Source organism: Bufo bufo, chromosome 6 (assembly GCF_905171765.1).
Source record: "Bufo bufo chromosome 6, aBufBuf1.1, whole genome shotgun sequence".
In the NCBI taxonomy this organism is placed as follows: domain Eukaryota; kingdom Metazoa; phylum Chordata; class Amphibia; order Anura; family Bufonidae; genus Bufo; species Bufo bufo.
This window is the reverse complement of record NC_053394.1, coordinates 315,045,485-315,057,853: the sequence shown is the minus strand read 5'-3', so window position 1 is coordinate 315,057,853 and position 12,369 is coordinate 315,045,485. Positions and strand designations below refer to the sequence as shown.

General features: G+C 42.7%; 1 protein-coding gene across 2 annotated transcripts in view; it reads left to right on the top strand.

Annotated features, from left to right (window-relative positions):
- The window catches only part of PLEKHH3 (pleckstrin homology, MyTH4 and FERM domain containing H3), a 66,130-nt gene that overhangs the window by 47,033 nt on the left and 6,728 nt on the right, over nt 1-12,369 (top strand). For both annotated transcript variants that reach the window (XM_040435875.1, XM_040435873.1), the window contains exons 4-8: nt 1,783-1,977; nt 2,795-2,952; nt 4,392-4,515; nt 7,805-8,102; nt 8,997-9,204. In XM_040435875.1, coding sequence (XP_040291809.1) covers nt 1,783-1,977; nt 2,795-2,952; nt 4,392-4,515; nt 7,805-8,102; nt 8,997-9,204 — 983 coding nt within the window. The remainder of the gene's footprint in view (nt 1-1,782; nt 1,978-2,794; nt 2,953-4,391; nt 4,516-7,804; nt 8,103-8,996; nt 9,205-12,369) is intronic.

The window sequence follows — 12,369 nt, the reverse complement described above, 5'->3', positions numbered from 1 at the left end:
GCCTGGTCAATTATTGAGAACGAGCCATCCTATAAAGGCTTGTTCCCGATAATTGGCCCCAAATCGTGTGGTCTAATAAGGCTGTAACGGATCCCCAATCTCGTTGGGTACCTTACAGCTCAGTTCATCACGTTCCTGTGAATATTTTCGGTTACTTCGTCTGATCACTAACTTTGCAGAAAATCATCTTTATTCACTCCACACTGTATACAAATTGACCTTTTAAGGTCAAGGAGGCAGCGGACCTCATGCTTCAAGTCTAGTTTGCCATCCTGCCATCCCGACTCTTCAGTCCTCATGGACGTCTCTCATTTTGTTTAAGTCAGACACGATGAGCCCGAGATTCTGCGCATGCGCCATCATCTACCGTTTTCTGTGCACAAACAGGTTTTTCTGCAAAGGTAACCATTGAACAAAGTAACCGAATTCATTCATGGGAACTTGATGAACAGAGCTATAAGATTCTCTGGGCAGTTAGGAGGTTGGTTTTTTTCGTGGTGACAGGTTCCCTTTAAAACTCATCCATCCAATGCCAACCACACAAAAAGAAATCCAAAAACATGAGTAATTTTTTTTCTTGTCAAATTTCATTTTTAGTATGAAGTAGGTTTTGAGGCAGAAAGAAATATTTAACATGTAATGGGATGGTGGGAGTTGGAGAAGTTTGGATGACCGTAGAGAGAAAGGAAGCTGCGGGAGGACTGGACAGTGGCCAGGATTAGTGATATCAAATTATATAATGGTAATAAAACATTTAGGTGGCGTCCAGGTCTTGTGTAAGATCTGTCCTATGTAAACAGAATCGGTCTACTGAGAGGAGTTTGTCAGACTTTATTGCTGATCATAGAATTAGAATCGTTCCGGTTATATGTTCACTGCACGTAGTGTATTACAATCACATTAGTTCTCATGTACAATAAAAACTATTTAAGGCGCTATTAGACTGCATGATTTTGCGCAATTCTCAGGGATACGAATGCTCGGTCCCAATAATTGGCCCATATAAGGAGGTTGGGCCTCTCACAATCATATACCGGTGGTCTGGCTAACCTTTGACCTTAGATCAGGGCTGGCTCTGTGGCCATCGAATGCATGCGATCATCAAATGTGGTACATTGCAGCGTGATTTCTCATGTCATTGCCACTAATAGTTACAGGGTTTTTAGGACCCTATTCCACCTGGAGATCATGCAGGCGATTGTCGGGAAGCAAGCGTTCCTTCCTGGCAATCACCTGCTCGCTAGCGGAGGAGACCACTGCTATTACATGCAGCGATCTCCTCCTCAGAATAGGGAGTAGCGATCGCTATGCCATCACTCGTCCCCATACTTACTGTTTGCCGGCATCGTGATTACGCGATACCATCTGCCACTGACAAACAAAGATTTTGAAACCGGATTCCAATTCCAATTACCCGATGAACAAGCGTTTGCTTGTTCATCGAGTGATCGGCGGCAGTATTACACTGCCAGATCATCGCTAACGAGCAATACTAACTCGTAGAGATAAATCAGTGGAACTAATGCCCGTCACTTGTGCAGTTAGAAGAATAAACTTTTGGGGAGATTTGTCAAACTGGTGTAAAGTAGAACTGCCTTAGTTGCCCATAGTAACCAATCAGATTCCACCTTTCATTTTCCAAAGGAGCTGTGAAAAATGAAAGGAGGAATCTGATTGGTTGCTATGGGCAACTAAGCCGGTTCTACTTAACAACAGTTTAATAAATCTCCCCCTTTATGTCTCCCAACTCACATTCAGTTTTCTGTTTCTCCTTTGCCTCAGGGTGGTTGCAGCGCGAGGTGTGTGGTGAAGCCAGACGGCCCTGGTCCAGGCTGAAGAAATACTGGTTTGTCCTGACTCCGGATTCCCTGGATTGCTACAATAGCAATGAGAAGCCTAACAAACGCTTGGGGAGCTTGGTGCTTACCAGCTTGTGTTCTGTCATGTGGCCATCTAAACAAACATACAAGGAGACAGGTAAACGTCAGCATAGAGCAATCTCAGAAACAACCATCTCACAGGAACATGTGCTTATAATGCTGCTCCGTGTCTGCCTATTGATGTGAACAGCATTAGGCCTCTTACGCCTGAGGTCAAACTTGAGAAAAATGGCAAAATAGCTATACATTAGCAGGAATTCTGTCTGCGGAAAATGGGATCGGCTAGGTTGGAAATTTGCGGGTGCAAATTACATGGTTAAGGCATGGTTGGTGGACTAGGAAAGTCTGGTTGATAGGTTTAGTTTGGCACATTGCTGTTTATATGAACAATCCCATGAACGACTGATTGGCTGCAATGTCGCCGATCATCATCTCGTGTATGGCCAGCTTTAGACCATATACCTGGCCATATTACAGCTTCTGGGTTGAATAGGACACCCTTAGACTTCTGTAAGGCATTACTTCACCTTTGTATGTCTCCAATTGTACATAGAGACCTACAGAAGTTTCTGTGCTCCTCAAGAAGCACTGGTTCTAGGGTGGGGGGGGGGGGGGTATGTCTCCACTGCTGCTACCTAGTATAGAGACTCACGGGGCTGTGTATGTTGATTAGGTTCACAAGTTAAAGAAGTAGAAATGTAATCAAAGTTTTGCTGTTCTGAGCACTGACAATATCATGGTAAATGGAAAGGCTCTCATTGGGACAAGGTTTCAGAAAGGTGTCTTTGGTTCTAGTGCTTTTTATCCAGAGTGGGATCATAATCATATAATTGACATGCAACCATAATGAGGTCTCTCGTCTTTGATGGACAGTCACTGTCCACTCCTCTAATGCTTGTTCTGCTTGTCCTCAGGGTTCTGGAACGTAACTGTGTATGGCAGGAAGCACTGCTACCGCTTGTACACCGAACATCTCAATGAGGCCGTGCATTGGGTGTGCGCCATCCAGAAAGTGATAGACAGCAAAGACCCAATGGAGACTCCCACACAGCTGCTCATTAAAGACATTGAAGTGAGTAGATCTGACTGTAGATTGCATCTATCTATTGTCTACTTTCACATCGTAATGAATACATGTTGATATTTTAGTCACTATATACGTTTATACCTGACTGGTTTGTAGCTATAGGAGCAGTGGTTTACAGCCAGGCACCATGCCTCTTAGCTCCCTTTTGTATCATGTTTCTATATGCAGTTTGTTTGAATAAGTCACTGCACCCCCTTTCCCAAAATGTATTGCATAGCAGTGCTTAATATGTGGGCACATTATTAATTCAAATACCATGATAGTTATTCCGATGGTACATAGGAGGTCCTAGCCTATGTCGGGATTGGAAATGCATTGCAGTCATTTTCAGGATATCATTCCAATATGCAATTATTGTCACCGGTTGATTTTCCCAGTGTCCATTTGCTGTATGCCCCTGGAAAGCTTGCAGCGCATACATCAAATGAGTCCATAGGCCCCCATGGTATATGTAGTTATACCTTCTGATGTGCGGGATAGTTAAGCCTGCGGCACTATTGCATATAGAGGCGCGCCACCAGATAACTATACCACATGCTAAAAATGCAAACAGGCAACAGTGAAAGAGAAAAAAATACATGCAAGCCTAATGGGACTACACTATTGCCCAAAAGGTAAAAATGCAAACAGGCAGCACTCTTAGGTAAAAAATAATAATAAAAAATGTATTCACCCATGTGGATGCAACGTTTCGACTCAACACTAGAGCCTTTCTCAAGAGAAAGGCTCCAGTGTTGAGCCGAAAGATTGCGTCCACATGGGTCAATACATTTCTTATTATTTTTTACCTAAGAGTGCTGCCTGTTTGCATTTTTACCTTTTGGGCAATAGTGTAGTCCCATTAGGCTTGCATGTATTTTTTTCTTATTGATTTTTGGTTCTGGTGCTGCCATTTTCCTGTTTTTATACCACTTGTTATACATTTCTTTTTTTTTTTTTCTTACATGTGTAATACCTATGTGTGAGTAAACCCTAGTAGATAGACTTCTGGGTCCACCAGAGCAGCTCTCAGCTCTGGCCTATAGATGGGGATTGGGTCATGCAGTTGGAACCACTGCTAGACTAGAAAAAAGGAAACTGTAAACCATAGGATTAGTTACTTGTGTATTCTTCTGTTTCCACACACCGTATCCCCTAAATTTTGGCTTAACCAGAAGCTTCAGACTTTTCTCTGTTGTAACATATTCAGCAAAACTCGGCACTGCCTCAAAATATGACAGAATCTCAGCTGTTTTACATATAAAGGCTCTGTGTCGAAACAGGATGTTGAGAGAAATCTGAAGCTTATTTTGAGTTTTTGAAGAAGGAAGCTTCATGGTGTCACATATGTTCTGCGACACTAACGATAACCACAATTGTGTCAGTGCCGTGAGAAAGATGATCTTACAGCATCTTTTTTCTTCTATTTCTTTTTCATCATTCAGGAGAATAATTGTAATCAAGAAACTGTGGAAGAAATCTACAGATTGAACCCCATTTTACGGCATACAAAGAACCCCGTCTATGCTCCACTTTTACCCTTTCCGTATGGATCTGACGATCATTCCCGTAAGTGTTGGGAAACGGTGTTTGCTGTGGTTTCGCTTTGCGTCATCTAAAGCCAAACCTAAGTGGTGGCTTTTTGTGAAGACTAGTGAAAGAGCCTTAGATTATTCTACTAGAGTAGCATGGAGACGGAGACGGTAACGTAATGATTGAAGTTGTATTTGCTAACACCCAGCATCGCTCCTAACTGACCAGTTTCAGATCGTAAGATTGTAAAGTTAGTCTTTTCACATATGCTAGGCTGTTTCTAAAGCCATCAGTCATCTTCCTCCATAAAAAAATCAGACATGAATATCTATCTTAGGTTGGCATATACATTACCTTTAGTTATTCCCAAATAACTAGAGGTAAGACCTAAAATGTAACTGAACCAAATGGCATTGGATAGACCCCGTTAACTACAATGGTGTCTGTTTGGTAGTCCACTCTTCCTGCAGAAAAACAGGCTGCATGCAGGACAGAATCAGTGATGGATGCCCCAAACTGAACCTCCAACGAAGATGTGGACATGATTGCTTAGACGGCAGCTATTGGGAAGAGTCGCGACCACCATACACAATAGATTATTCCGTCACTTTTTAACTTTTAGATAAAGTCTACATTATCTTGGCAATACAATGGCAAATATCTCTAACATACCAATATTCTATGGTCCAGCATGTGTGTTTGTGCATACACTGATAGCAACTGAGATACTTCACATCAAAAATGACCATGGAATACATTTTTTGTTCTGTGTTATCAGATGACTGCAGTGTATTATAACAAACAGTTTATTGCTATACATTATATACCTCTGCTTGCAGCTGTGAGATTTTTACCTAGGTCCAAATAGGGGAATTAGACTCACGTGTAAACCAAGTAAAAAAAAGTAGAAGATGATTACGGCCACTTGGCCCAATTTTAGCAGAATAAAAATCCTTCTCGACTCCCATTATATCAACACATTACATGGGTAGATACACAAGGCAATAAGCGGGAACAAACCGTTTGCTCCAGATCATTATCCACAATTACATGCAGCAATCATCCCTTTGTATGGGGATGAAAAATCATTACTACAGACTCGTTTTTTGCTTGTTTGTCAGGTCATTTGCACTGGCCAATTGGGAATGAGCATTCATAGGCACATCCATTCCAGATAATTGGCCTGGTCCTTGGTCCGTGGAAAAGGGCCTTAGTCTCTGGATTGACATCTCATCTTCAGAATCTAGTACCCTTTACCTGTGAGATCATTACTTTCATGAAAGTCATGGAGACACCTCTTGAATTTGTGCAATCAACCATCACTACCTCTGGTGTTAGAGAGTTCTTCTATATTTCTGATGAGTTCCTCTTAGTGCAGCTACACCGTGTGTAGCCATAGTTTGGACAGGAACTAGCAATTTTATGAGAACTAATACTAGAAAGTGATACATGAGGTGCTTCCACCAAGGCTGAGTTCACACTTCAGTTATTTCCATCAGCTATTGTGAGCCAAAACCAGATGTGGGTCAAAAACACAGAAAAGGAGGAAATCTTTGCATTATACCTTATCTCTGAGTAGGCTTCACCACTGTTTTTGGCTCACAATAACTGACCAAAGCTGTCTTCTTGTTCTCATGGACGTGCCGGTAAAGTTGCATCTTTTATTCTGTGCCAAGAGCTTATAAATTGTGCTGCACATACTCCCTGCTAGAAAATATTAGTGATGTCTATTGTGTAGCTGCGTGAGACACACCATGTGTCCCTGTCTATTAAAAAAACAAGGTTAGTCCTCTTTTTGGGATACCAGTTTAAGTCGAGAGAAAACACTGGATTCCAAATAGGTGCAAGTTTCACAGTCCCTTCCTCCTAGTGCATGCTGGGGCCAGCTGAACGCTAGCACTGCAAAACCTTTGAAAGACAATTATACATAAACTCACATTATGCAAATTGAGATCCCAAGAACGTCTGCAATGAGCAAAATATTACTGGTAATCTAGGATTTGATCATCTGCATCACGATCATTTACCGCATATGTGGCTTGTCCTTTGGGGGATTCCCACTCCAGCAAATAAGGAAATCATTGTCTTTCTTGAGGACCCCAGACGCCAGGGAGTTTTTAAATGTCTTAGTCATTCTCTGTCCTTTGATCCCTTGTCTCGCTCCCTCTAGTCTGGCAGACAGAGTAGCACTAACTTCCCGCATTAAATATTAAAATGAAAGCCGCTGGTTACGCGTCTTATTTTATTTTTACCACGTTTGTGGCGTCTTTTCTGGGAAATTAATCTGTGACTTCACTGATTTGTTCCACGTAGTGGCGTCACATTATAGGGGTTGTTTCAGCCGCACATCCCGTGTTTGTATGTCCTCTCAGGGTATGTGGACATCACAGAGAGGGAGTTCCTCCCTATGAGCCAGAATAGAAAACCACTATATGATCAACTGTTCATTTGAATAGCCGCCACATAGGTCATATGATTAACATCCGTTTCTAAACATTTTAAGAGCCCTCAGTGAAATGGTGGTAAACCTTCGTTCAGTCAAGTGATCGCATCTTTCATGCAGCATCTAAAATCATGGTTTGTGGGCATCACATTGCCCTGTGTAAACAGGCATTGGCTGCCCACAAACAACGAAACCCTATGCAGAAGAACAATCACAGTAGTGATTGTTGATTCCCATACAGCAGAGGTGACTGTTTCATGTAAATGCAGCTCTGCTGTAGTGCAAAGATCAGGCAATGATCGGGAAATAATGGTTTCTTCCCAATAATTGCCCCAATAATTGTTTTTATTACACATTCAGCATATGTGCCTGGAAAGCTCCTGGCTCACACTCTGAATGTATCCATAGGCCCCCTTTCACCCAGCATATGCCAAGAGTGTCCTTTTTCTTCCAATGGAAGTCAATGGCCGTTGTGTGCCTAGGCAGTGGCGTACTTTGGAGGGTTACGTCTGAGGTATAGATCAGGGATGTAGATGTGAATAGGGTCTAACATCGCTGTTTGCACCAATTTTCTTAACCTCAGTATGCCTTCCTCTAGGCCATTTGTCAGAATTATATAATTGTTGTAATTTTGCTTTTTTTTTGTGAAAGGGTTTTTGAGGAATTGTGGGAGCAATTATCTGTCTCCCCCTAGCCTTATGTGTAGCGAATGGTTATTAAACTCTCTTTTTTAAGCATACCCTTTCATGTACTTTTTTCCCAGCATGCAGATGGTTTATAATTCTATATATTCATGTTTAAACAAGTGCAGACGACATATGTGCTTGCCTTTTAGCGCGTTTTGTGTTTCAAATCCTAATTTGCCCTTTTTGCCTTTTTCAGCCCATAATGTCAAGGGTTACACAGCTCTACGAGATGAAGCAGTGAAAATATTTAACTCCCTGCAGCAACTGGAGAGCGAACGAGACCCCGTGCCGCTGATGCAGGGCGTCCTTCAGACATGCCTAGACCTACGGCCTCTTCGAGATGAGGTGTACTGCCAAGTTATGAAGCAAACCACAGATCCACCAGATCCAGGGAGTGTTTCTGACCTCAGATACTGGCAGCTGCTTACTTGCATGAGTTGCACTTACCTGCCCAGTCCTGCTGTCCTGCGCTTTCTACTGTTTCACTTGCACAGGTAAATTAGTAGTAAGCTATCAAAGTGAACTTAGCTTGTTACTGTTACACAAAAGGTACTCCAGATAATCAACTATATGACATGCTAATGACAAATATGGTGAATCATCTGTTTTAAACTGCACCCCTCCCCAGCTCTGTGCACACAAATGGAATGACTAAGAAGTGCGATATGTTAATCTCATGCTGTTCTAATGGAGCGGACCATTACAATGTGACAAGTGAATGAGACGCCTGGTATAGAATGGTTTTCGTTCTTTTCGAGCAGGGATAGCGGCTCAGCCGACAGCCCAACCCATACACATGCACACTGGGCTCTACGAGTGTTAAAAAGGAAGTAAGACGCTGCCAGACATCTGTGGTGGAGATAATCTGCGCTGAGAACAAGAGGTTTCGGCATGTTGAAATCCAACATGCCCGCTCCATCTTTCTCTCATCTGGTGTAGGCAGGGGTGCACCTAGCCTTCCTGCTGCATGAGGCAAAAACGGAAACGGCGCCGCCCCCCCCCCCCCTCCCCTTCCAATGCCAATTTCTTAACCTAATCCCTTTGCCGCAATGAAAGTACTCATGGCCCTTCCACTGCCCATAGGAAAATAGGCATGTGCCAATAGGTCTCACTTGGTAGTAGCCGATTTCATACATCATGGGAAATGGAACTCCTCGTAGATGAGACGTTCGGGGCTGTTTCGTGGCTGCCCATTTACATACTTTATCTCATCACAACGATGGGTCAGTATAGTGGTACATGCCCTTTGGATAATTTGAAAGCACTGACCTTGAGAATAGAGGATCTGTCCATTGAGCAATAATACAGATACTGGATTTTTATTTGATATGATTGTTTGGAAAGAAAGTGTTGGTAGATGAGACAGAATCGTATCTTATTCTTCCTAGAATGAAAAGCCAATACCCCAACGCAGAAATGGAGAAGTACGCCGATTTCATCCTGTCTGCTCTGGATAAGACAAAGCAGCGCGAGTACGTACCATCCTATGAGGAGATCTCTGTGCTGATTCAGAGGCAAGAGTTAATATGCACTGTATACTACCCAGGATCCGGCGTCTGCAAAGTACCAATTACATCTCATACTACAGCTGGAGAGGTGAGATATTGTTTGCATTATGGTTATTCCAATCGACTTCTTGCCTTGAAATGAAAACTTGTTTATCGCTGGAAAAGTTGCACTGGATCCAGTAGGCTTGTGCTAGGGCAGATAGTGGAATCTCTCTGCCGATCGTTAACAGGCATTATTCATATACTCATAACTGGCCTGTACTATTTCACCGAGCCAGAGAATAAATAATTACACTTCACCCTAGGAATTATGGGCAGAGACATGAATTGTACCATTTTCTGCTCCTATTGGTCAACCTTACATCTGGAACTACTGGTTTGGATACAGCCAGAGATATGGATGAAACAAATCCTGAATGAAACTTGCAGGAAACAGTTTGAATCTTGTTAGATCTCATCAGTGCAAGGTATGGGTCAATGAAATCACTCCAATATTAGAGAACGTCCTTCTACTGAGATAACTTTGGCTTTGAAGAACCTACCAGAATTTATTAGGGAATTTTGTAAATCTGATTTCTAATACAGTATTATTGGATTTCATTTATGTACAGGAGTGCTCTGACTATACACATAGCTGTCTTACAGATCTGCTAGCACACTACAGACTGCTGTTTATGGACTGTGAATGCGCGCCATGCTTGTTGCAACTTTCCAATAACAGCTGGGGCCGTGCCTTGATTTTTAAAAGGGGTTGTCACGGTGAGACACCCTATTTAGGCAGGAGCTACACAGTGACTTTGGCCATTTGGTGCGACCAAAGATTGCTGTGTAGCTGAGAAGCCTGAAAATATAATGGAAGTAAGTGGGGTCAACGCAACCCCAGAATCACAAAAAATCCAGTAGTTACAGCAACTTGGGAGTTGCACTGAGACCTCATTCACTTCCATTATGTTATGAGGCTGCACTGCTCCACAGCGAAGCTTTTTGCGGCCAAAGTCACCATGTAGCTCCAGCCTTAAAGGGCTTTTTTTTTTTTGTTTAACATATACTGGTAGGTTCACAAAACTGGGACCCACAGTTTAAGCCAGTCCTAAAACCTCAACTAAATACTATTCATCTATACACTGAGGAACATAAGTATTTGAACACCCTGTGATTTGGCAAGTTCTCCCACTTAGAAATCATGGATGGGTCTGAAATTCACATTGTAGGTGCATTCCCACTCGGAGAGACAGAATAAATTTTTTAAAAAATCAGGAAATCACATTGTATGATTTTTAAAGAATTTATTTGTCTTGCACTGCTGAACATAAGTATTTGAACACCTGAGAAAATCAGTGTTAATATTTGGTACAGAAGCCTTTGTCTGCAATTAGAGGTCAAATGTTCCCTGTAGTTCTTGACCCAGTTTGCACACACTGCAACAGGGATTTTGGCCCACTCCTCCACACAGATCTCCTCTAGATCTGTCATGTTTCGGGGCTGTCGCTGAGCAACATAGAGTTTCAGCTCCCTCCAAAGATGTGCTATTGGATTTAGGTCTGGAGACCGGCTAGGTCACTCCAAAACCTTGATATGCTTCTTACGGAGCCACTCCTTAGTTATTCTGGCTGTGTGCTTCGGGTCGTTGTAATGTTGGAAGACCCAGCCATGACCCATCTTCAATGCTCTGACAGAGGCAAGGAGGTTGTTGCTCAAAATCTCACAATAAGGGCTCATGCACACGACAGTATTTTGCATTCAGTATACTGGCCGTTTTTTTGAGTTCAGTATGCGGTACATATACTGAACCATTCATTTCAATGGTTCAGCAAAAAAACTGAAGTGTCTCCGTGTGCATTCCGTTTCAGTATTTCCGTACCGTGAAAAGATAGAACATGTCCTATTCTTGTCCGCAAATCATGGTGCTTGGCTCCATTCAAGTCAATGGGTCCGCAAAAAAAACAGAACACATATGGAAATGCATCCGTATCCGTTCCGTTTTTGCGGAACCATCTATTGAAAATGTTATGCCCAGCCCAATTTTTTCTATGTAATTACTGAATAATGTATAGTGCATACGGAAAAACGGAACGGAAAGGAAACTAAAACACAAAGGAAACAAACAATGGGACGGATCCGTAAAAAACGGACCGCAAAACACTGAAAAAGTGATACGGTCATGTGCATGAGCCCTAAATGGCCCCATTCATCCTCTCCTTAATACAGTGCAACTCAGCCTTCTCTTTCCTCCGAACACGACGAGTGAAGTTTAGACAAAAAAGTTCTACTTTGGTATCATCTGACCACATGACTTTCTCCCATGCCTCCTCTGGATCATCTAGATCAGGCATGCTCAACCTGCGGCCCTCCAGCTGTTGCAAAACTACAACTCCCACAATGCCCTGCTGTAGGCTGACAGCTGTAGACTGTTCGGGCATGCTGGGAGTTGTAGTTTTGCAACAGCTGGAGGGCCGCAGGTTGAGCATGCCTGATCTAGATGGTCTTTGGCAAACTTCAGACAGGCCTGGACATGTGATGACTTTAGCAGGGGAACCTTCCGTGCAATGCACGATTTGAAACCATGACAGCGTAGTGTTCTACTGACAGTGACCTTTAAAACTGTGGTCCCAGCTCTCTTCAGGTCATTGACCAGCTCCTCCCTTGTAGTTCTGGGCTGATTCCTCACCTTTCTTATCATCAGTGATACCCCACGAGGTGAGATCTTGCATGGAGACCCAGTCCGAGGGAGACTGAAAGTAGTCTTTAGCCTCTTCCATTTTCTAACAATTGCTCCAACAGTTGATCTATTTTCACCAAGCTGCTTGGCAATTGCCCCGTAGCCCTTTCCAGCCTTGTGGAGGTCCACAATTTTGTCTCTGGTGTCTTTTGACAGCTCTTTGGTCTTGCCCATGGTAGTAGTCGGTGTCTGACTGACTGTGGGGTGGACAGGTGTCTTTAAAGAGCTCAGACAGGTGCTACTAAGTTAGATTAATGAGTGGAGTACAGGTGGACTTTTTAAAAGGCACAGTAACAGGTCTTTGAGAGACAGAATTCTTGCTGTTTCTCAGGTGTTCAAATACTTATGTTCAGCAGTGAAAGACAAATAAATTCTTTAAAATTCATACAATGTGATTTCCTGATTTATTTATTTTTTTATTCTGTCTCTCAGAGTGGGAATGCACCTACAATGTGAATTTCAGACCCCTCCATGATTTCTAAGTGGGAGAACTTGTGTTCAAATACTTCTGTTCCTCACTGTATATAACCATAA